The sequence below is a fragment of the Maniola jurtina genome, chromosome 6 (genome assembly GCF_905333055.1).
Source record: "Maniola jurtina chromosome 6, ilManJurt1.1, whole genome shotgun sequence".
NCBI lineage: Eukaryota > Metazoa > Arthropoda > Insecta > Lepidoptera > Nymphalidae > Maniola > Maniola jurtina.
Genome location: NC_060034.1, coordinates 11,626,101 through 11,651,706, shown reverse-complemented (window position 1 = coordinate 11,651,706; position 25,606 = coordinate 11,626,101). Strand labels below are relative to the sequence as shown.

Sequence of the window (25,606 nt, the reverse complement as noted above, 5' to 3'; positions counted from 1 at the left end):
ACACCCAGTCCTCAGCCTTCCTCATCCAGCCACACGTTGTTGGCGGGACAACTGCTTTATATCGTCGGTTCATCGTGCTGGAGGGGTCCCACACTACACTTGCTTAAATGTGGTCCCCATTCAATGACTATAGATGCACTTTAGGAATCGGAATATGAGAAGAATACCACTGCACCAAAAGTTGTTTTCTCACCTTCAGGCTTTATTTAGGTAAGTTTAATAGCTAGGATGGTTTAACATTACAGCGAGTCTCTCCATGTTTACTGCATACACTGAATGGCAAGCTATCACATTCTTGTGAGTCAACAAAGTGTTGTAGAATTCTTCTATCGTCAATTTATCATCATTCGGTTCTGTGCTGGGCCCACTGGAAATAAAAAGTATTGTTTTTGTTACTATTGGTTGTATATTACGTAAAATCCTACTAATTTTAAAGTGTTTGTGTTTGTCCTCCTTTACGCAGCAACTAATAGTTGTAGTGCTGAAGAGTGACATAGGTCACTTTTTATGCAAAAAAAAATTAGTAACAGGATAACTGAAATCCACACAGACAGGTTGGCAGGCAAGAGTTAGTACTTGATGATAAGTAGTAGTCAGGTCTTAGATGTTATTTCTACAAAGATACAATTAAAAATATTCATATCAATATAATTAAATTAGAAAAATAATAATTATAAAGAACAAATAGCTACTAATGACTCATAATCCAAATAAAAATAAATAAATCACTTAGTTGTAAGATTTAGCAGCCATGTCTCTGTATACAACATTTAAAAATTACATACCTGCATGCTATTTCAAATGCTGCTGATTGTTCCACTTCGTCGATAGTTGGTGGACATCTAGGACCCAGTGCATCCACACTGTCGTCCAAATCTACCCGACCCTCATTCTGGGGGTCATACAGCAAGCTACTATTCCTGAGCCACATGTTTGGCATGTCTCCACCAAGGTCATACATAAACCTCTTGTTTCTTAATTTGTACCTGTGGACAGTAAAATTATATATCACACTAATATTATAAAGGCGAAAGTTTGTATGCGTGTGTGTGTGTGTGTGTGTGTGTGTGTGTGTGTGCGTGCGTGCGTGCGTGCGTGCGTGCGTGCGTGCGTGCGTGCGTGCGTGCGTGCGTGCGTGCGTGCGTGCGTGCGTGCGTGTGTGTGTGTGTGTGTGTGTGTGTGTGTATATTTGTTACTCCTTCACGCAAAAACTACTGGACGGATTTCGCTGAAATTTGGAATGGAGATAGATAATATCCAGGATTAGCACATAGGCTACTTTTTATCCCGGGAAATCAAAGAGTTTCCACGGGATTTCGAAAAACCTAAATCCACGCGGGCGAAGTCGTGGGCATCGGCTAGTCATCTATACAAATTATTATAAAGAGGTAATATTTGTAAGTTTGCTTGTAGGAAGTAATGTCTGGAACTATTCAACCAATTTTGAAAATTCTTTCACCAGTAGAAAGCTACATTATTCCTGAGTGGCATAGGCTATAAAAAAATTAGAGATCCCTGTGAAAACCATAATAAGCTACCTAGTGAAGCAGAGGCGGTATCACTAGTTCATAATCAACTAGCTGAGGCCCGCAACTTTGTTCGTGAGGATATAAGCTTTAAAAATGATGTGGGTGCTCTTTGATTGATTTTCTGGAATAAAAGTAGCCTGCCTCTCTTCAGGTCTTTAAATGCAAAAAATCACATCTATTCATTGTGGCGTGATTGAAGGAGAAACCAACAAACAAACACACTTTCGCATTTATAATATGGGTAGTGATAGAGGTATGGCTTTAAAATGATGCACTTGGCACAACAAAAAGTTTACGATCACTTGCGTGATTTATATCTGAAAACATGAGTCGGGGTTCTTGACTTTGTTACAAAAACTATTATAATATGGAAATGTAAAATTATCAGTCACTAAAAACTGCTAATTCTTTCTTGTCAGTATTGAATTTAAAACAAAATTTCCAGCCATTTGGATCTCAAAAAGGCATGCATCATTTTCGAAAAAGAAGACAGTTGAATTAAATTCTGTATGTTTTCAGCAATTACCCATATTTAGATTTTTAATTACTAAGTGCTCGCCTCTGTATGGGATTTAGAAAAATTATGTTTTTTGTTGGCAGAGGTTTGAGTCCCTTTAGAGAACAGCTGTAAAAACTATATCATCAAATTGCATAAATACCCCTTTCTCTGTGATATCACAGCAGTTATGATGTTTTTGAGGAAGTTCTGTACAGCTACCACAATGATGTCTGCTGCATCATCGTCAGCCCCTTCCAGGCCAAGCTCCCACGCAGCGAGCATGAATCTTCCCACCACCAATGCATGGTCTGGCAGAAATATTTCCTGAAAATGAAAATACCGTTAAAACCGATCAAAGTTAGTAATTATTTCATTAGTATCAAACAATCACCTTGGAGCATCAAAAATAATATCTTAGATTGGGTGGAGGGCCTATGATACTTTTTATCAACTTAAAACTATGAGGGGTTCAAAGTGCAGGCCTGAGAAGCTCATAAAAAACAGCCAGTATTCTTTTAAATATCAGCTTCTCAAATTATTACTACTTACTTTAAAAGTTTACAACATAACATTATAATATAGCAATGAAATTGTATTTTGTTTACAATTTGTTTGCCCATGTACAAAATGTATGTGTTAACGTATGTAACCTGGCTCTGCCAGTGGCAGGCAGTGCACTGTAGACAGGTCATAGAAAATATCAAGTAAACTATAATAATTATTGTATTCAACTTACTTGTGCTGCATATTTGACACCATCACTTCCAGCGCCGGGTGGTGAATTAGGCGGCAAATATTCTAACAAATCCGCCGGCTCAAAGTTAGATTTCTCTGACGTTCGGGAGCTCCTCTTATGCCGTCTACTATTTCTATTGTGAGATATAGCTTTGTCACGGGCAATAGTTATCGAAGTTTCCGCCAATCCTTCGACCTTATTCAATAGTGCTAGTAAAAACTCGTTATGGTACCGAACTTGATCCAGACTTAGCAAAGCGCGAGCTTCAGTATCAAATTCTTCCTTTGTGAGTTTCATCCGAAACCACTGCTTCATATGGTTGAAATATTTTGTCGATTTGTCGCCCAAAGCGTCATTAAGTTTTCGCCGGCATATGTTTAAAGTGTCCGAAGACATTTTGCAGTTAATTTAGAACTTAGAAGCACTATATCACGCGATACTATTATGAATATTAAAAACAAATAAATAAATCAATAAATCAACCTTAGAAAAATACGTTTTTCTCTCCAGCAGTCAGCTGTCGAAGTCAAGTCCACGTAGTGATTACATACTCTTTGGTCAAGGTTCAAAAAGACTGGAACCCAGAGCCGTACGAGTTGAAAAAAAATCGTAGTCCATAAACAAACTAAATTTTTTATCGTAGGTATACGGCTTTGCTTTACGGCTCTAGATTCTAGCATTACATTTTGTGACACAGACGAAGAAAAGGAACGCTTAGTAACCGGTATTAGAAATACCGTTATTATTATGCATTGTTTTTTTAAATACTTACGTCACTGCCAATATAAAGGAATTGGGGCTATTTGGGGTCCTATATTTACGAGTATTAGGCAAAATAAAATATTTAATTAGAACTTGAATAATTAACAATTTATTTGTCTATACTTATAATTTTTTTTTACAAAAAATATGGGTACTTAGATTAGATAGGTAACTAATAACTATTCTTTACTACATGACCTAACGAGTAAATGGATTTTTTAAGGAATAGTGAGTAGGTGTATATGTATTTACCTACTTACTTATTCAATAATAGAATTTCATCATTAGAAGTTTCATCAGTTCATTAGAATTGTTACATCTAGCCCAATGGCTAAGACAAAAAAAAACCTTTTGGGCTCAGCCTATTGGCAAATTTTTTACTTACTTACATAAAGGTGCCATGCTTTGCTGTAGTTTATTTTTACGATTTTCAAAAAAAAAAGTTTATATTTGTATGATATTTTTTGTAGATCAGAAAACAATCACCAAAGCCGTTTACCAGTGTTCGAACCTACTTAGAAATAATTATGATTTGCATTTCTTTTACAACCTAAACATAGTGAAATTTATTAATGCTAGTAATTTTTATTCCTAGGTTTCAATTTAACGTTAATACCACTGTCACTCCTCAAAATAAGCTCCGCACACAATCCTGGTTCTTTAGAATCCGCTGGTAGCACTATGAAGCTTTTGATGACACTCGCCACAGTGACTTTCAGTTCCATCATTGCGAATTTTTGACCTATAAAAAAACGTTTTTTTTTTTAATGAATTAACTAGGTATCTAAGTAACTATTCTTTTTTTTATTCCAAGCTCGAAAAACAAATTAGCCAAATGTGTGACGCGCTCATGGCACCTAAAATTAGTTTTCGGGTTTTCATTTTTTTTATCAAAATTGGTTCAGTAGGTAGGTAGGTAGTTTAGACCTCAAAATTCGAGTAGTAATTCCGCGTAACTATTGCATCAAGAAAAAGTCGCACTTATTATGACCTTTTTCTATAAACACGCCACACACATTGTGTGCGTTGAAACAGCGCTCACATAGAGACTGCATAACCGTGCCACGCATATACGCATACGCATAATATTAAGGTGCTAAACGACTTACGGCCTTTGACTGTACATTAATAATTATGTACAGTCAAAGATCATCAAAAAAGCATGGTCATCAAAAATGTATAATGTCCACTACACGCATTCCGGTTCCATTAATAATACCAAGTTTTGTATGACCGTTTCATATACCTACTTACTATTCTTTTCGTTTTATACTAGACATGGAATTTTGGTTTAGCCTTTAGCAAAATATTTTTATTTCTGATGACTGTAGAAAAGATAGTTTTATTTATATATTTATTTATTCAGATTTCAGATACAAGTTTAGCCCTTGACTGCAATCTCACCTGGTGGTAAGTGATGATGCAGTCTAAGATGGAAGCGGGCTAACCTGGAAGGGATATGACAGTTTTAATAAAACCCATACTCCTTTGGTTTCTATACGGCGTCGTACCGGAACGCTAAATCGCTTGGCAGCACGGCTTTGCCGGTAGGGTGGTAACTAGCCACGGCCAAAGTCTCCCACTAGACAAATACTTTACCTAGGTACTACTACAACTATTTTTTAATATACTTTAGTTTGTAGTTATGAGTATCTAGTAAGTAGGTTTTATAGGTCAAATAATGAATAGTATATTACCAATACAATTCCTAGGTCCAGCGCTGAAAGCGAGCCAACTGAAGGCATTCTTTGCGGAGTTGGCTTCCAACGTGCTGTGTCTCTCCGGACGAAATTCCATAGGATTGTCATAGAGCTCGGGATGACGATGTATCTCGAATATGTTCACTATCACTGATGTATTCTTTCTTAGCTTTAGTCCAGCTATTTCTGTCAACAATAGGAAATGGGAAAATGTTAGGATCTATTGATTTAGGCGATCATTCACAAAGTGACTTTAACACTAAATGGATGAATGAATGGTTTTACTCAAATTGTTATGGATAGATATTAATATAAATACAAAGTAGTAACAAGTGATTTTGCGTTTCAACGCCGCGTTCATTCGTTTCACTTTTTGCCATTTAAGTTCTTACCATAAACGGTCGTTAATCACTTTGCTTGATAGATAGATAATTTCTAAGGTCTAAAACGTTTCCCCAATTTCTAATAATACTTATAAATAATATCAATATTTACCTAGATAATTATAAAAATATATATTGCAACTATTCACATTCGCGTGGATTTAAATTTTAAACATTTTGATTTTCTCAGGTTTTTAATTAGGTATTTTTATATAAAAAAAATGCTCTGTTACGGAACAAACAAACGCACTATCGAATCTATAATACAAGTAGGATTTAATATCCAATAAAAATCCAAAACAGAATCGAAGGTAGATCCATAAATAATGGGGTAATATTGTGTGCGATTTGCGGCTAATTGTTACGTAGTGCTTTAGTGAGGTCATCCACAGATAAGTATCAATAATAACTACCTAATTATAGTATCTATAGATTGTTAGCACAAAGTAGAATGCAAACACGTGTGGTGATATTAATTATGTAGATTTTAAGTACATACATATTACATAATTTATAAGTGTCTGGTTATGAGTTTTTCTTATGGTACGTCTACACTATATGGATTCGAGTTAGGGATTTTTTTTAACAATAGTTTAGCATTTTTGGCAAATCAATTGGAAACACTATTTATTTGGGATACGGCTAATATTTTTTTGGTGATTTTTAAGTAAGTTTGGCAAATCAGCCAGGTGGCAGACGTGACATTTTGTGACAGCAAATAGCCCTCCCTGTGGTTTTTAGATAATCCTTATATCCCAAAAAATCAAGTTTCCGTGAGATTTTTAAAAACCTACTTATATTCGAACGAAGGCTGTGTGCTAATCCAGGATATTATCTATTTCCATTCCAAATTTCAGCCAAATCCGTCCAGTAGTTTTTGCGTGAAGGAGTAACAAACATACACACACACACATACACACAAACTTTCGCCTGTATAGTATTAGTGTGAAGTGTGATGATTCAAAGTACCTACTCTGTGCGGCACATATATTATTCTGTGACATAGCATTGACCTATAAAAATTTATTATTGTAGCAAGGTAGTAAATGTGGCTATTATAGCGGATCGTAACAGCATATAAGTAGGTAAGTAAATGCGGATTTATATTTGACTGACGTGACGACACGTGTCGTGTCTTGACGTGATGCCTAGCGTTTACATTATTATGTCGTGTTCTGACGCATCAGGATAATATTTTGAATCAATACTAACGCAGCTCTAGAAAAGGTCAAACGTTTAAAATGTTCTTCTATGATTCATCCGACTCTTGACGCGTCATAACACAGCACACGCGCGCACATTAATCTGACGTGTCGTGATGGCGCCGTTTCCGCACCCCCCGCAACCCGCCGTTCCGACGCGAATCGGGATCGGTTCTGACGCGACACATCAGAAGCCATCACGACACGTCATAACACATCAATGTAAACGTTTCCATACAAAATGTATGATACCGATTCAGTTCTGATGCGTTACGACACGACACGTCAGTCAAATATAAATCCGCCTTAATAATAGTTTGGCCTTCAACTTGTTCTTTCTACCTACCGAGGTACCTTCCTCTGATACCTACTCGTAGTTTGAAGAAACATACGAAATGCATTTGGATTGCCAACCGATTGCGACGTTGCTAATGCAGTTGCGTTTAGTCAATGCAATGCAATTTTGTAGTCCGCTTGCAGTACAAATGCAGTCTGTCTAGAGTCTAGAGTCTAGACCCGTAGGTATCACACTATCACACTTCACACTAATATCTTAAAGGCGAAAGTTTGTGTGATGTGTGTGTGTGTATGTTTGTTACTCCTTCACGCAAAAACTACTGGACGGATTTGGCTGATAGATCATATCCTGGATTAGACATAGGCTAGTTTTTATCCCGGAAAATCAAAAAGGGCATCAGGTAGTTCGTAATAAGGGCGACATGATTCTTGTGTAGTGTTAACAACTACCTCAAGATGCTGCCCTATATCATGAGTCATAGACATCTAGACCTATATCAGATTAATTATTATTATTTATAAATAATTGGCGGGAATGGATTATAAATCACATTTAGTTATTAACTATTTAGATCAATATATATTGTGTCGTATTTTACATTTAGCTGATATAATTGTTACGTTAATTGTCTATTACATCACCATGGTTTACCTCTGTGGTAATTTGTCAAATAGCTTCCCGAAAACTAGTACCTACCTACCTTAAAAATATATCTGTCAAACTGATAAAAATAGCGAAGGAATCGAATAAAGACGGGTATTGAGAAATAATAATTGTAAGCGAAAACTATTCTCAAAAATACAGTGAAGTGAAATTGGAAAGTGTCTATTATTCAAACCTGTCCCTATACTTCTGCAACAGTAGACACCGAAAAAGCGTGGCGTGCCTTTGGTTTTGTATGAAAAATACGCATAATTATGTTTTATACAAAAACAAAGCTACCCAGGCATATGAATTGTAAACTGTATTTCATTGTGACTAGTTGCTTACCTAACTAATCACTTTGATGAAGTGCGAGTTACCTCTCACTAATAACAACAGCTATTAAAAGTAGTTTGAGGAGACACTTAAGGTACTACTTATTGGCAATTAAGTCTTATTTGTTTGTCGACGTATTATGTACCTACTTTAATATTGACGGTCGCAAAGAACAAACGGAACAAGGAGATTAGGTACCTATTCAAGAGAGCGTGTGAAAAAAAATCAAAATCAAAACATTTTCGTTTATTCAATTAATGGGGTACCATTGTACACTTTTTTACTGTCAATTATTGTGCAATTTGTAAGTTAATGGTGTAACTAATTAACGTGAACTTAAAACTAAAGCTACGAGGGTTCCAAACGCGCCCTGGTCTGAGAAGAAGCCCAGAACAAACTCAGTTTATCATTATCTAAAATAAAATTTCATGAAAAATTTATAATAATTATGTTCTTACCTGTATCTTTAGTCATAAGTCTTTCAATGAGTGGTACTGAGGGATACAGTCGAAGACTCTCTCTGATGACTAACTCCAAATATTTCATCTCTTTGAGTTCTCTGTAAAAATTACTCAAAAAGAGATAATACACTTTTATTCAAATAAATAATAAGCGAGGCCTTATCAAGAAGTGGCAGCAGCGGTTTACGAATTACGATTGAGAGGAGTACGGAATTACGGATACCGTTGCATGTTCGTTGTGTTGTTATGAAGCGTCGCATCTAGTGTGGCTATACAGGGCTATATATTATATATATATTAACTTTATACTCACACATAACTTGGATCCCTATCCAAATTTTCTCCAAGGATACTTCTTTGTTCATCAAGAATTTTCTGCTGAACTTCAGGATGTATTGCCAGACAATACAATGTGAAGGAGATACCGGATGTAGTAGTATCGTGACCCTAAACATTAAAAAAAAAAACAGAATGAATACCTACCTTAATGTTTATTTAGGTAGGTATTCATTAAATAAAACCAAAATGTTAATTATGTACCTACTGGCAAATAACTACCTACTAATTTTATTTTTTGCATTGTAGGTAGGTATGTAATTTTGTTTTGTGGGTTTGTAGGTATGCATTCATGTATAATTACATGGATACCTACAAAACAAGGATGAAGCTGTTAGTACGAGTTTTGAAATAGGTATAAAAAAAACCGACTTCAGTAATCACTTGAACACTAAAAATAATTAAAAAATATTTTATTATTACCGAATATATTACGTTTACAAAAGTTAAAGTAACTACCTACCTAGTTCTACAACAATATTTTTTTCGAGCCGGTGCCAATAAATTGCTTGCTTGAAACCCCTCTAAAAAGCAAAACAATACTTATTGCAGGTAATAAGTAATATGGTGTACCTATTTTGACCCAAACATCGTCGTGGTGTTGGGTAGTGATGACCGCCAGAAACTATAACCAATGACTTCTATGTATACTATGTAGTATACATAGAAGTCATTGACTATAACCTACATAATATCTAGTAAGAATAACTTTTGTTAATAACTTTAGGGCCCCCCGAATCGACGACGTTTGGATCAAAACAAATACATAATATTATTTTTTTACTTTTGCAAGGGTTATTGGATTTTTAAAATTTTATAGTTTAATTTAGTTAATGTATTACGAAATATTTTGGTAGTTTTGAGGTTCGGTAGGTGCTGTCCCTATCTCATTCCATTCATTAATTATTTGGTTACTATTATCTCTGTGCTATTATTATATACTTGTAGACATTTATATTAAAACTAAGTACCTAGTAGTGAAGTTTAAAGGTAACCACAACGAGCAAGTTTTTACCTCGAACATAAACGTGTCGACCTCTTCTCTGACGTGTTCATCGTCGATGTTTTTGCCGTCTACCTTGGATAATAACAGCAAATCCAAAAAGGCGTGTTTATTTTTCATACCTTAAATAAAATTTATTAATGATTAGTTATACTATAATTAAATAAAATTTAACAAAATTAATTCCACTTCAACTAAGTACGCTATGATGCTATAGATCCAGACCTTGAATAGGTACGTAGGTATTTTGTTTGCCAAACGAATATACAAAAAATCATCAAAAGTAATGTTACCTGTATCACTGTATTCCTTCAAGTCGGTTATGTTTGCATTTTTCAATTCCTCTCGCCGAATTTCTATTACTTTCCTTGTCTGAGAGTGCAGAACGTTCAGTGCTTCGTCTTGAGCTTTTTTATAATGAAGAAAGTTAAAAATTGCATCTTCTCCTATGAAGGGATTCTGCATTCTCAATGATGTAATCTTGGCTATGCTAAAATTTAAGGTCTTATTAAGCAATGGGATGTTTGTTAAACGAATTATGATATGAAATAGGTACATTAAACCGATCAGATAGGTTTATGTTGAACGGTGGTATCCTTTTTATGAGTTCGAGATCCAATTTACTCTCACGAAACGTTTTTGCTCAACGTTTCTGATATGGAAAGGATGGGTAAGGTGAGAAATGCCCTTCCGGCGTCCGTGTTTCCTGCCACCTTCAAAGCAGTGAATATAGGCATCTAGTCTAGGCAAGCGCACTCCAACTTTGACTTCATCATTGCTTTTTTTACATGATTTTCGTCAATCGCAAGCCTGCGCGCAATAAAAAACCGGCCAAGTGCGAATCAGACTCGCGCACTGAAGGTTCCGTACTCGGATATTTTTCCAACATTTTGCACGATAAATCAAAAACTATTATACATAAAATAAATAAAAATCTGTTTTAGAATGTACAGGTAAAGCCCTTTCATATTATGATACCCCACTTGGTATAGTTGTCTTACTTTGAAAATTTAAACACGTTTTTTTTTAAATGATGTAACCATAAATTCGCGGTTATCAGATTTATTCCTGTTCTTGTGCTATAGCCTATAGGACCTACCTACCTGCCAAATTTCATGATTCTAGGTCAACGGGAAGGTTTCTTGACAGACACGTTGCGACGGACAGACGGACAGACAGACAACGAAGTTATCCTATATATATAAGGGTTCCGTTTTCTTTTCCTAAAAAAAAAGAAAAGGTACTTACGTTTCTATTGATTTTACATATTTTGATTCACTATTGTTTTGGGCTTCCACAGAAACTCCCATTATAGACTCTGTAAAATAGGTAATGTTAGATAAAATATATAGGGCGCAGCTGTATGAATAACTGTTAAAGTCAATATAATATTTAAGTATAAAAAACAATGACAAAGTTCATATAACATTATATACCTGAAATCTATTTGAAGAAGCGTCTATGTAGGAAAAATGTTCCATTACTTGAACATAATCACCAAGAATTTTTATTTAAGGAGGTCACCAAAAAAGACATAAGGTAAATAGGTAATTGTAGGTACTTACTAAGTTTTGCTAAGTATACTAATTAAGTCACATTAATTTTGTAGAGGCCTCCCAAAACATTGAGGTCAAACCTTGCCATTGTTAAACTAAACATATAATAATAGTAAAAGAGCTAAACACAAAGAAACATATTTTCATGCTACTGAAAACTAACCTGTAACATTATCCAAAGCAGTCAGTGCTATAACTGGAAACAAGTCAAACGATTTTCCATCGGCGTAATTTTGCAGTTTCTTAATTAATATCTTCTCGTTTTTCAAAAAAACAGGCAAGAAATTTTGCAAAATGTTAAAATGAAATGCTGGAGTCAAAAATTTGCGAGTCGTCCTCCATCTAAAACCTTAAAGTAATAAAACCCAAGATTTAAAATGATTTGATTTAAATAAAGTAGGTAGAACTACTTAATATATATTTAATGATTGTTAGATACCTATCTATACAAACTGTTTTGCGATTCTAGATAAATAATTAAATGTCTGGCCCAAAAACTCGTAGGTAGCTATATCGGATCAGGTAAAGTACTTAGGTAGGTATATACTAATATTAATTTATTATCAAGCACATGCTCATATTATTCAAACTTAAATAGGTAGATCTTAGTTTCTTTCTTATCCATTTACTATTCTACTAAATAAAAGGTAAACATTTTAATCTTGTTTTGATGAAAAACCAACAAAACGACCGCGATAACCGACGTGAATAAAGAATTATTATATTTATATGTACATAAGTACATTTAAATATATGAGCACTGATTGCATGTTAGCCTAGGCATTTGTATTCATCAATCAAGAGTCATTTATCTCATGAACCGGAAAAGTCTTATTGAAAAGAGCATTTTTATATTGGATGAATAGCATGAATAAAAACTTCAAGATCGCCTCATCGTCAGGCTAATTTTTAACCCCCGACCCAAAAAGAGGGGTGATATAAGTTTGACGTGTGTATATGTGTATCTATCTGTCTGTGGCATCGTAGCTCCTAAACGAATGAACCGATTTTAATTTAGTTTTTTTTTGTTTGAAAGGTGGCTTGATCGAAAGTGTTCTTAGCTATAATCGAAGAAAATCGGTTCAGCCGTTTGAAAGTTATCAGCTCGTTTCTAGTTTTCTTATAGAGGTTTTCTGTCAGGGGTTTTTTAAATTTTGAGTTATCGTTTTTAGGATTATAGTACCTACTAGGTGATAAAGATAAAATTATCTTGACATCAAATCAAGTCACACAAAATGTGGAATGTTGCCTTTGCGGTGTCTGTGTTTCTTATCTTTATCTTATTACATACATTAACATAGGTAGGTACATAATTCAAGGAAAAAGTGAAGGGACTTCAACTTAGACCACATCAAAGCCTTCCATGGGGCATGATGGTCGTCAATGAAAAAACCTTTCGTGCATTAAAATAAAATCCACTATTTACTTACCTGTAGATGTAAGAAGTCCGTCTCCAAGCCAAGGTCGAAGGAAATAATAGGATCGCCCTTTAGTGATCAGGTCATTATGTGCTAGTAAGGGCTGCAAATCAATGAAAATACACATAAGTACTTAATCATAATTACTTATCGTTATTCAATTTATCTTTTCACGGTACAACCTTCCTTATACCCTTTTGAAAGGTCTTAAGAGAACCTTTAGGGTCAAGAGTAAGGTGTATGAGACCCCACACATTACAAACTACACTGGCTGCCTTCGTTACCTACCAATCGGAGCGAACGGACGTATGTAGGTACATACTAGCTTTAATTTTATTATAATAATACCTATCATTTCCTGTAAACTCATTAATTTAATCATTTCACAACCAAAAAATGAAATCTGCTTTGACTACCAGCTCCGGGCGGTCACCCTTATGTAAATAGTAAGTAAACATACTTAAAATTAAAACAAAAAGGAAAACAATTATGCAAGGGTGCAAAGGCGGCCTTACGTGACTAAGTTGTAAATACATAGTTTCATCAATATTATCTTACCTCCGCATATTTCGGATGTGATATTATTACATAGGGGTTGTGGAACAAATGGACTCGAAAAACATCTCCGAATTCCACTTTGAAATTCTTAAGAAGTGATATGAATTCTGTAAGGAAACAGTTTGAAGTAAATTAGGATATAAAAACAAATATGTTACGGCTAGACTCACGCGATTATACCTACCTATACCTAAGTATATCAATACTTTTCCAGCTGACTACAGAGCACAGGTATTCTCTTAGAATGAGAGGGTTTTGGTCATAATTAAGGTACCAAGTGCTGATCGGTAGACTTCACACACCTTTAAGTACCTACATTATGGAGAACTCACAGGCACACAGGTTTCCGCACGATGTTTTCCTTCACCATTAAAGCAAGTGATATTTAATTAAATACAACGCACATGACTCCGAAAGTAAGAGGTGCGTGGCTGGGATCGAACCCCCGACCTCTGATTAGGAGGCGGACGTCTTAACCACTAGGCTATCACAACTTTCTATACTAAATATTAGTAAATAACTTTGATCTAAGTATTAGATTAGTTGAACCAAATGTTCAATGTTGAACCAAAAACGATATTATGATCCTCAGCGCTTGAGATGCTTATCACAAAAGTCACAAGATGCATTTGAAAATGCGAGTGGTTGACATGGTGGTAGATCATATAAAATACCTATTTGTGATCAAATCGATGTTTCCATATTATATTTTGATTTATTTAACAAAAGTAAATTATTACTAATAAGATACGTTTGGCTCTTTTTGTGTTTTTAAACATTTCAAGGCCATAATATTTTGCTTTGTTAGATACAAATTATCTCGCGTGTGTAAGCAGGTACAAAGGACGAGGATTCTATAAAAAACCGGTCCAGTGCAAGTCAGAGTCGCCCACCGAGACTCGAGGGTTCTGTGCTAGTCTTCGTCTCATAATATGATGCTCCACTTGTTTAGCTATCTTACTTTGAAAATTGAAACACATTTTAATTTTCTTTGACGATGTAACCACAAATTCTTGGTTTTCGGATTTATTCCTTTACTTGTGCTAATTTGAAACGGCAGGCATGAAATTTGGCAGGTAAGTAGGTCTTACTTAACCTACCTGCCAAATCTCATGATTCTAGGTCAACGGGAGTAGTACCCTATAGGTTTTCTTGACAGACATGACGGACGCGCGGACAGACAGACAGACAGAGAACAAAGTGATCCTATAAGGGTTCCGTTTTTCCTTTTTAGGTACGGAACCCTAATAGATTTTGAATGTGCAAATACCTTTCATAATATTTATGAAACTAGTGATCTAAAAACCCACTTAAAAATTTTGACCTTCCCATTCCAAATTCTAAATTCTTTCGCTCTTGTATTTGTAACAAGTGTAAATTAAAAATTTATAACACCCCCGACAAAGTATTTGAGTTTTCCATGAGTTTTCCAAAACATCATTTTCAAATAAATAATTATGTATCTAGGCAACGTCCATCTTGACATCTTGACATTTGACATAATATTATGAACCTAACGGTTATCTAACCTTCTTGTCTACAAGAAAACTAGAAAAGAGCTGATAACTCTTAAACGGCTGAACTAATTTTTTTGGATTATAGCTAAGAACACTCTCGATCAAGCCACCTTTCAAACAAAAAAAAGTAAATTAAAATCGGTTCATTCGTTTAGGCGCTACGATGCCACAGACAGATACACAGATACACAGACACACAGATACACACGTCAAACTTATAACTCCCCTCTTTTTGGGTCGGGGGTTAATAAAATATGCCTGCTATTTAAAAAACTATTTTCAAACCTTTCAAATCGATAACATCCATAATTCCATACTAATATAATAAATGCGGAAGTGTGTCTGTCTGTCTATCTATCTGTCTGTCTGTCTGCTATCTTTTCACGGCCTAACAGTTTAACCCATTCTGACGAAATTAGGTACAGGGAATGCTTGTATCCCAGGGACGGACATAGGCTACTTTTTATCCCGGAAAATCAAAGAGTTCCCACGGGATTTCCAAAAACCCATACGCTTAACCGATTTGTATGAAAGGTACCGAGGTAGCTTGCGTCCCTGTGATTGGCATAAGCAACTTTTTATCCCGGAAAATCCAACAGTTCCCACGGGATCTTTAAAAACCTAAATCCACGCAGACGAAGTCGCGGGCATCCTCTAGTTAGTAATAATTATGTAGTTAAATAAGCAGCTGCGACGTACTAACACAAAGCACGCACCGTGTACTTTGTTTTGGTACGGAATCCTAAAAAACAATATAATAGGTACTTACTTATTAATAAATAAATAATTAACAATAGGGGAAAACAAGTTGAATATCTTTGGTTAGGAATTTATGGATGAAAAACAATTTAAATCAAGGTCATCTAAAAATTCTGAAAAACAACTGTGTCAACTTTTTACCCGACTACGGCAAAGCCGAAAGGAAAGGTTACGATTTTAGTTTAGAAATAGATATATAATTATTATCAGTATTCTTAATCACATCACATCACAATAATATTATAAAGCAGAAAGTTTTTATGTGTGTGTGTGTGTGTGTGTATGTTTGTTACTAAATCACGCAAAAACTACTAGACGGATTGGGCTGAAATTTAGAATGGAGATAGATTATACCCTGGATTAGCACATAGGCTAATTTTATCCCGGAAAATCAAAGAGTTCCTACGGGAATTTTAAAAAACCTACATCCACGCGAACGAAGTCGCGGGTATTCAGCTAGTTACTTATAATATTGTGCCCAGTCATAAAATGCACAAACGAAAACATGTGAAACAAGGCTCAAAATTATTAAAAAAAAAAATGGTTAACGATTTATTTTTTGTTTGCTTTTCAGAATTTCATTCTGAAAAAGTTGATAACCATGGAAAGCAAAGATAGTGTGGATAGTGTGGTGTCCTTTAATGATTGATATATTTTTAGCCGATAGGCCCCCTGTATGCTGCCAATTGCTATGTCCACCTGTCGCGAACTATAATTATATAAAAATTAATTCCTTTTAATTTTTAAGGTTCTGTTAAGGAAAAACGAAACCCCTATAGGATCACTTGGTTGTGTGTCTGTCTGTCTGTCCGTCCGTCCGTCCGTCCGTAGTGTCTGTCAAGAAAACCTATAGTGTACTTCCCGTTGACCAAGAATCATGAAATTTGGCAGGTAGGTAGGTCTTATAGCACAAATAAAGTAATAAATGCATAATAATAATAATTAATGCATAATAGTTTTTGATTTATCGTGTCAAATGACAAAAAAATGCCCGAGTACGGAACCCTCGGTGCGCGAGTCTGACTCGCACTTGGCCGGTTTTTATTAATAATATGTAGGTAGGTTTTCAATTTTTTTTAAAATATTTTTTTATATAAAAGCCTCTTAAATAATAAGTATCTATAACTTAAATAATTACCTATATTTACTACTAGCCGATGCCCGCGACTTCGCCCGCGCAGATTTAGGTTTTTCGAAATCCCGTGGGAACTCTTTGATTTTCCGGGATAAAAAGTAGCCTATGTGCTAATCCAGGATATAATCTATCTCCATTCCGAATTTCAGCCAAATCCGTCCAGTAGTTTTTGCGTGAAGGAGTAACAAACATACACACACACACACACACACACACATACAAACTTTCGCCTTTATAATATTAGTGTGATTTTATTTATTAGTATAGATAGTGAATATATTATAGTAAGTATCATGTAGGTACCTGAAAATAAAATGCATATCTGCACATACTTAAGGTTTTTTTAATGTATTTGTAGCTGGCAATCGTCCGACATGGTTATCGGAGACTTTGCAAATAAGGTTACGTAGTCATAAAGACTTCGGCATGTTTTATTATGCTTAGTCTAGAATAGATGTGAACTTGCCTGATGGCTTTGTGATGAATAAATGTCCATTGCCCACTATAGGCAGAGGTCGTGGTCCGGGAACATTGAACGACTTACTATCTCTCAATAATACAACCCACGAATACAAAACTATTACCACTAATAGAATTAATACTAAAATCGCGATCATGTTCGTTAGAGTCTAACTAATATAAAAAACAATTAATTGATTTGATGAAAAAAATAATACGTTCGCTTTGCCCGAGTAAATTCTCGCGACTATAGACTGTTCAGTATTTACAAACCACATTTGCAATTTGTATGACTCTTTATATATAAACTGGTATCAAACATTCAAGTCGGGTAAAGTTCAATGTGACAAGGGGAGGTTGTCTAGTTTGGGCCACATCTCGGTTTGAACCAAAAATATCAAAGTTACCTACAAAATAAATGGGTCAAGTGCGAGTCAGCCTCGCACACGAAAGGTTCCGTACCATCGTACAAGAAATAACACTTTTTTTTTTAGTTATTATGGCGGTCATTTTGAATTTTTCATCAGTTGTTTTTGTAACTAGCGGCAATAGAAATACACGTTCTGTGAAAATTTCAACCCTCTACATATCTATTACCGTTGACGAGAAACAGCCCGCTGACAGACAGACGGACGGACGGACAGCGTAGGCTTACTAATAGGGTCATGTTGGCACCCTTCAGGTACGGAATCCTATTTAAAAAACCGGCCAAGTGCGAGTCAGACTCGCGCACTGAGGGTTCCGGACTCGGGTAGGTACTCGTATTATTTCGACATTTTGCACGATTAATCAAAATACCGTTGCAAAAAATAAATAAAAATCTGTTTTAGAATGTACAGGAAAAGCCGTATCAAATGATACCTCATTTGGTATAGTTATCTTGCTATGAAAATTGAAAATAATAATTAATTATATTTTATTATTGTCATCACCTGTAATGTGTGTCTAATAAATAAAAATAAAATAAAATAAAACTGAAAACTTTGATTTGGTTTTAATAATAATCAGTTTTATATAATTTCTGCAAACTGGTCTGTCTACACTGGCACGGCACGTACTTATAATATTTTTGAAGTTGCAATAGTTTATTATACCTACTTAACTGATTAATTATTTAGTGCAATTAGTTGTGTACTGATAGCTCTTATCATTAAACTCTCTATTAGCTAATTAGGTAGTTGCAAACAGGAAAACAACACGTTAAAACTTTCCTGCATAGAGGAAAGTGGGCAAATATTATGTACCAAAACCGTATTTACGCAGAGCCCCGTTCATGGAAGCGACAACTCGTTGGTGGGTAGAGCTTAAAATAGTGCTATTTCCACAGATTAAGGAAATAACGTTATCTGTGCGTGTCACCCTTTCCAACTAACCACACCTTACCCCAAGGAAGGCCGGGTAGATGAATAATTATTTTGCTTGAGTTACAAGATTTTTTTAAAAAGACAGACAGAAATACACATTGTGGCTTAATTCTGTTTTACACAATTCCTAAACTAACATGACAAGTCTAAATATATTGCTAACCCTTTCAAAATGCACCCTGCGGAAAAGGATAGCTCTATATTTAGACCAGTCAATTTACCTAGTTTAGTTTGACTTTGTGTAGAACAGAATAAATTAGCCATAATAATATTAAGATAATTTCAAGTTTCTACTCAGACAGACGGATGGATGGATGGCCGGATGGACAGACGGACGGACAGCAGATAGGAGGCTTAGTAACAGGGTCCCGTTGCATTGGCACCCTAGAGCACGGAACTCCAAGAAATATAAACAGTTATTTTTTCTTCATTCAGAAACTTCTATAAATAATTATCACTATTTTTAATTTTATTACAAAATTAAATTTAAATTACGTTAAAACATTTATACCGTTATGGTCAAAATATATAGTATTTTTTGAAATAACGTTATGCGGAGGTACCGTTATTTTATGATTCTAGGTTATTAGTCGTTGGCTATTTTACATTATCTGTGCTATCATTATGTCAGTATCAGTTTTCAAAAACGTCACTTGCTTGTCAAACAAATGTCAACTCAGCTGTCACGTTCTTTCTGTCGAATTGTATTTTTATTGATTTTCATAGATTTTTCAAGTAGGTAATTTATAACATATTTACAAATCTATTTAGTTGACTGAAGTATTTAACTATGTCCTGGAATATAATTTTAAACTCGGGCAAAATAAAAACAACATTACTCGGTAAGTTCTAACCTATCGATTATAAGACAATAAATAAAAGAAAACACCGCTTAAAAAGATATTTCTATTGTTGATAGGAACTAGATTCTGTTGATAAAATTTAAGCGTCTTAACTGTTTTTTTTTAGATAAGTAGTCCAACTTAACTCTAAAAAGTACAAACAAAATTATTTTACAGATTCAGTTCGCTATGCTAGTAAAAAGACAGGAGGCAGTACAAAAAACACAAACTGTAAAGTGAGACCGAAACATAGGGGCTGGAAAGTGCAAGATGGTCACAATGTGACAAAGGGTCATATATTAGCCACTCAACTCACAACCCGCTTTCTTCCGGGATTGAATGTAAGTTAAAACAATTTTATTTGTTGACTAAACCAGATATTTTTTCCAATAAGTACTTAATTGAGTTAAATAATTATGTATGTAATGAACAAGTATAAATAATATCAAAAATATTTGCTTTAGCTCATGTTTACTCTTGTTGAATTAGGTCTGAAGAGCAGCCATTAACAAACACCCCAAAATGACTTCATTTGGGCAGTCAGATATCCAATTAATTAGGCAACTCTAACCTTAACCTTATCATTGCTTTTTATTAAGCATGATTTTTATCAAGTGCAAGCCTATCCATACTAATATTATAAATGCGAAAGTGTGTCTGTCTGTCTGTCTGCTACCTTTTCACGGCCCAACAGGTTGACCGATTCTGACGAAATTTGGTACAGGGTTAGCTTATATCCCGGGAACGGACATAGGCTATTTTTTATCCCGGAAAATCAAAGAGTTCCCACGGGATTGCCAAGAACCCATCCATTTAACTGATTTGTGGTACCGAGGTAGCTTGCGTCTGTTATTGACATAGGCTACTTTTATCCCGGATAATCAAACAGTTATGGATATATACTCCCTTTATTATGGATAAAATATTATAATTCAATAAAATCTTTTCTTAAATTTCAGGTTGGTTTTGGAAGAAATGGCACCCTTTTTGCCATAGAGGCAGGCAAGGTTGTAGTAACCTGTGAGAAGTTTGACCCCAACTGGGAACACACGTGGGTAAAAAGAATATATGCAGGTCGGGAGCAACATACCATATTTAAAAAGTATTTCAATGTTATACCAGACCCACAGCATAATCAGTTCAAGCTGATTGATGAAGTTTAGTTGAATAGTTAAATTATTATGATAGTTGTTAATTATTAATTATTATATGCAGTTTGTAAAGTATCATGACATAGTTTTCTTTGTTTTAATTTATTAAGTACTAGATAATGCAGGATCTTCATCTGCCTGGATTTAGGTTTTTAAAAATCCTGTGGGAACTCTTTGATTTTCCGGCATAAAAGTAGCCTACGTCTGTCACCGAGATGTAAGCTAACTCTGTACCTTTCATATTCTTTTTTTGATTTGTTTTATTGTACAATGCAGTCCTACACCTTCAGGTTGGACTGTTTCTTTTGCTTGCTCAGCTTTTTACACACAGTAAAATCACTACCCAATCCCATATTATAAATGTGAAAGTGTATTTATTGGTTTGATGGTTAGTCCTTCAATCATGGAGCAACGGATCGACGTAATTTTTTGTATAGGTATCGTTAGACAGTCTACTTTTTAACCTGGAAAACCAAAGAGTTCCCACAGGGTTTTTAAAAACCCAAATTCACGTGGACGAAGTCGCGGGCATCAGCTAGTATTCTATAAGGTAGGCAGCTCCGTAACTCGTAATCTACAAGGCAGGTATGAAATACGGCAGTATTTCGTAGTTTAGTACATAATATATGAGTGTGTAGGTTCGATGGTAACAGATGTTGCGACACGAGTATGGAACATAAAAAATGGCAGGTAGGTAGGGAGAGGAGATTGGCGATTTTCCGGTCGCGAAATGACGTCCGGCATCCGGATGTAAACTGGACTGGATCAAGTAGGCAAGTAAGTACCGACCTACCTAAATTTAGTTTATGGGTGTTATGTAATTTCAGGTACAAAAGTACGTTATAGCTTAGTGGTAGGTAAAAACGTCCGCCTCCTATTCGAGAGTTGCAGGGCTTCAGTCCTAGACACGCACCAAATTTTCGAAGTTATCTATGTTTTAAGCAATTATAATATTATATCACTTGATTTAACGTTGAAGAAAAGCATATCGAGGAAACTAGAATCTATCTAATTCTAAATCTAATTTCTACTATTATGAATTATTATGTGAAAAAACCTACCATAATGTGAAGTGACCCTGAGCTACGAGGATTGAGGAATACGAGACGAAGAGAGAGAAAAATATTTGTCTAAGTGAGTCGAAATCGAACTTTATTTTTGAATTTAATCACAGCTTGGGTAGGTACCTACCTACCTGATTTAAGAGTTCTTTCTCGTGCCTAATTACTCATCACTGACTTTTATGACATGTAGGGATCTTTACTCTGAAATTAGCGAAATACGGCGTATAATATATTTCTGCTTATTTCGAAAGTCAAACAGACAAAACAATTTTTGTCTAAATGAAAACTCGACTAGGTATGGCTGTAATCCGTGCTCATACAATACATCACCGCGCGTCTTCCCCATGGCAATGTTAGACATTTGCGAAGCATGTACGGGGACATTGTGATTCAAACACGTGAACGGAAATCAACCTTAAATCTAGAGCAATAAGGCCCTCAATGTTTCCTCACTATGTTCCAATTAAAGAGTATTCCGAATGGAGTAGTGTTTCTCTAATGAAAGTCTTGAGTGACATGATGTTGCAGCAACATTGTCTCTCTAGTGCTGATGACCTACAAACTGCGAACTGCTTTATGAATAGTATGCTTATGGAGCTACTTATTGACTTTTGACACTCAATGAGGAACTTGAGGAACTGACAATAATTTGAGAAGCTGGCAAATAAAACAGTGTAACTGCATGAAATAAAGTTTTACAGGAGGAGCAAGAAACTGAATGAAAGCTGTTGAAACGTTATTAGAATAATTATTGTACCGTTTTGATCGAAATCACGAACTTCGGACTTAATTTTAGTACAGTTTTATGTTTTCAATGTGATGCTGTGATAGCTTAGTGGTTAGGACATTCATATCCTAATCGGAGGTCGGAGGTTCGATCCCGGCACGCATTTCTAACTTTTCTGAGCTATGTGTGATTTATGTAAATATCATTTGCTTTAACGGCGAAGGAAAACATCGTGAGGAAACCTGCACACCTGAGAGTTCTCCATAATGTTCTCAAAAGTGTGTAAAGTCTACCAATCCGCACTTGGTCAGCGTAGACTACGGCCAAACTCCTCTTCATTCTGAGAGGAGACCAGTGCTCTGTAGTGAGCCGGCGGTGGGTCGGTCATGACTGCTCCTCAATTGAGTAATCAGAATTTCAAACTCATTAGAAATATTAGCCCATGATATTCCTGATGATCCTTACTCTAAGGTCTGAATTCATCGTGATGATATCACAAAAGACGGTCTAAAAAAATACTTAGATGGGCTATTTATAAGGCTTACAGCATTTATGTTGAGTTGGGACCTTTTTTAGGGTTCCGTACCTCAAAAGGAAAAACGGAACTCTTATAATCACTTTGTTGTCTGTCTGTCTGTCTGTCCATCTATGTAAAATAGTTTTTGATTTATCGTGCAAAATGTTGGAAAAAATACCCGAGTGCGGAACCCTCAGTGTGTGACTCGCACTTGGCCAGTTTTTTTTCGAGTTGTGCCACACAATATGACACAGTTTATTCCGGCGCTACTTGAGGTCTTTTGACTTTAATGCTCAAGTATTAGAGGCGTCGGATAACCTAACCCGTAGGTTCTGGTAATGTGTGGCACAGCTTTCAAAAATCAACGTTTTTTCTTTCTTTCTATTTCACGATCAGAAGGGCATTTCAATATTTCCTACAAATTTTTCTTTCTCTAGGCTTTTGCACGCTCGAAATTCTGTCCCTTTTTAATCCACCTGCGATCGTGTTTTACGAGCGTCGACTTTTACGTCTAAAGTTTTGACACCCAACCTGCTGCTGCAATAAACATTGGCGCTGTAACGGCTGGGGTTACGTCTCTTGTTGTTTATGTTGCCAGTTTTTGTTGTAATGCCTACTATTTAACCTTTGTTTCTAGTGTACATAACATACCTACCGACTTACCTAGCTTTCAAGTGGTGTATCATCAACCACTACACGTCTTTGGCTTGGTCAAGCTAACTTTTCCATCGGGGCCTGTCAAATGCGGCTTCCTTCCAGCTCCGAACCCTCAAAACTTTATGTCCTTTTTGACTCTTTAGGTTTTCCTCGGCCTTTACATCCCTCTACTTTGCTGTCCAACCCCTTTCTCGGGGCTCTTGTGTCGTCCATTTTTTTTTTGAATTGTGAGATAGGCTTGCGCTTGACGACAATCATGCCTGAGAGAAACAGAGCAATGATGAGATCTAGATTGAAGCGAGCTTGCCTAGAAAACTTGCCATGCGTTGTACATAACGTGCTGCCCATGGCATTCTTGACAAATTCATGATTGCGACGAATGCAATATAATAAATAAATATGCATAGTAATTACCGAGTCATCATCCCCAGTGATCTATAATAAAGTTAAATTATTACGGCATACTTATTTCAGCTTTTTCATTATTTGCGCTTAAAAATGTTAAGTCCATACCTAAAAATCGATTACATAGGTGATATCATTTATGCATCAATTTTTCAAATCGAATCTATCACGCATACCAGTGTTTACAGCGGAATCGTATTTTTATTGAAAAGCCATTAGGAAAGTATTGATTCAGCTCCGACGTCAGGTGATTTACATCGCTGCTTGGTAATTCGTTGCCTGATGGACGTCCAGTATAAATCAATGTTGGACCCCCGCTAACCGGACATTTATCTCGGCTCTACGATAAAAAACTTCGGTACGGAAGGGCTTAAATGTATGCCCGATCGCAGGAACTGGCGTATTTATTTACTGTGTCACGTAGACGTAGCAGCCACTTTTTCATATCAAAAGTTCTGAAATCTGTAGATAAGGGTTATTTAGAGTTAGAGTTTTTCCAATTTGTCATGTTAGAATTTTAAGATAGGTAGATAATTCTCATTAGGCACGTACGTAATTATTCCCAAACTTAATTCAAAATCACAATCTTTATTTATTTCATGTAGGACAACAGCTAGTGTCTTTTATGCTACATCTGTAATTCTACCACCCGGTTCGAATTGCAGATTCTACTGAGAAGAGCCACGAAGAAACTCCAACCTTTCATATCTGTACGCACTCCGGCAACACGTATTATAATATTCACATCATGGATATAGGAAGTAATAATTTTTATTTTGATTCACATTCAATGTCAATTCGATTTATTCAATCATGCAGATGGGTTCCATTGAGAGTAAGCTTTTCGACAAACAGTGTTTGTAGTTAGATATATGTAGGTACGGTAGCTTTACCACTGATTTAGTAAAGTAGTGAAAAAAGAAATTGGGTGCTGGATAATATCGTGTGCGGCATATATCAGGGCAGAGCGTCAGAAAAGGAAAAAGATTGCGACATCAAGTATAATATTCATGGAAAGACATAATTTAATTTCAGGAGACAGCTCGAGCTCGCTGGCTGGAGATTAGACTCTTGTCTCGAAAAAGATGTAATGAAGGAAAATCGCGACCAAAATTAGAAATTATGAACTTGCAAGATTTTATCTTGGGTTTGAATACTGCCATAATATTTACTTAATTCTTTTCTGGTTTTATTTAATGATTGATGAAGATTTGAGAACCCTTTTATTGCCTTTCAGTGAAAGTAAAGTCACTAATAACACTAATTTTGTCGTTGTCGTTAATATTGAAGTCTTCAGTAAGTATCTAAGTAACTAACAATCGTAAAACGCTTCTACCAACTGGAAGATTTATACTAGGACCTAGGTAGGTAATAGGTAGGTAAACATAATTCGAATTAAAATTACGATACTAAACATTTAAATCAACCCCATAATTTACTTATGTTTCGAATACAACCAATATCTAAAACTTAAATCCATAAAGGATTCCATTCGTGTATTCTCGCATTACGGCCATGTTTAGATTTATGACAACCCGCTGTCCGCCATATTGTTCCAAATTTAAAAATACTACTTAGGTACCATCATAC

The 25,606-nt window shown here is 35.5% G+C and overlaps 3 protein-coding genes across 3 annotated transcripts; 1 reads left to right on the top strand and 2 right to left on the bottom strand.

Moving 5' to 3' along the window:
- Positions 1-15: 15 nt before the first annotated feature.
- On the bottom strand, positions 16-3,293 carry LOC123866439 (transcriptional adapter 1-like). Its single transcript, XM_045908012.1, has 4 exons — positions 2,765-3,293; positions 2,189-2,352; positions 786-986; positions 16-367 (listed from the first exon to the last, which is right to left on the bottom strand). The coding sequence occupies exons 1-4, from the start codon at positions 3,158-3,160 to the stop codon at positions 217-219; spliced, it is 912 nt and encodes a 303-aa protein (XP_045763968.1). The 5' UTR covers positions 3,161-3,293; the 3' UTR covers positions 16-216.
- Positions 3,294-3,979: 686 nt separating this feature from the next.
- On the bottom strand, positions 3,980-17,570 carry LOC123866427 (cytochrome P450 4d2-like). The gene is made up of 11 exons (XM_045907991.1): positions 17,297-17,570; positions 13,420-13,526; positions 12,874-12,964; positions 11,607-11,792; positions 11,136-11,205; positions 10,181-10,377; positions 9,900-10,009; positions 8,862-8,995; positions 8,546-8,646; positions 5,224-5,412; positions 3,980-4,268 (listed from the first exon to the last, which is right to left on the bottom strand). The coding sequence occupies exons 1-11, from the start codon at positions 17,445-17,447 to the stop codon at positions 4,102-4,104; spliced, it is 1,503 nt and encodes a 500-aa protein (XP_045763947.1). The 5' UTR covers positions 17,448-17,570; the 3' UTR covers positions 3,980-4,101.
- A 1,764-nt stretch (positions 17,571-19,334) lies between these two features.
- LOC123866448 (39S ribosomal protein L27, mitochondrial) lies at positions 19,335-20,721 on the top strand. Its single transcript, XM_045908032.1, has 3 exons — positions 19,335-19,495; positions 19,673-19,836; positions 20,455-20,721. The coding sequence occupies exons 1-3, from the start codon at positions 19,444-19,446 to the stop codon at positions 20,656-20,658; spliced, it is 420 nt and encodes a 139-aa protein (XP_045763988.1). The 5' UTR covers positions 19,335-19,443; the 3' UTR covers positions 20,659-20,721.
- Positions 20,722-25,606: the final 4,885 nt, after the last annotated feature.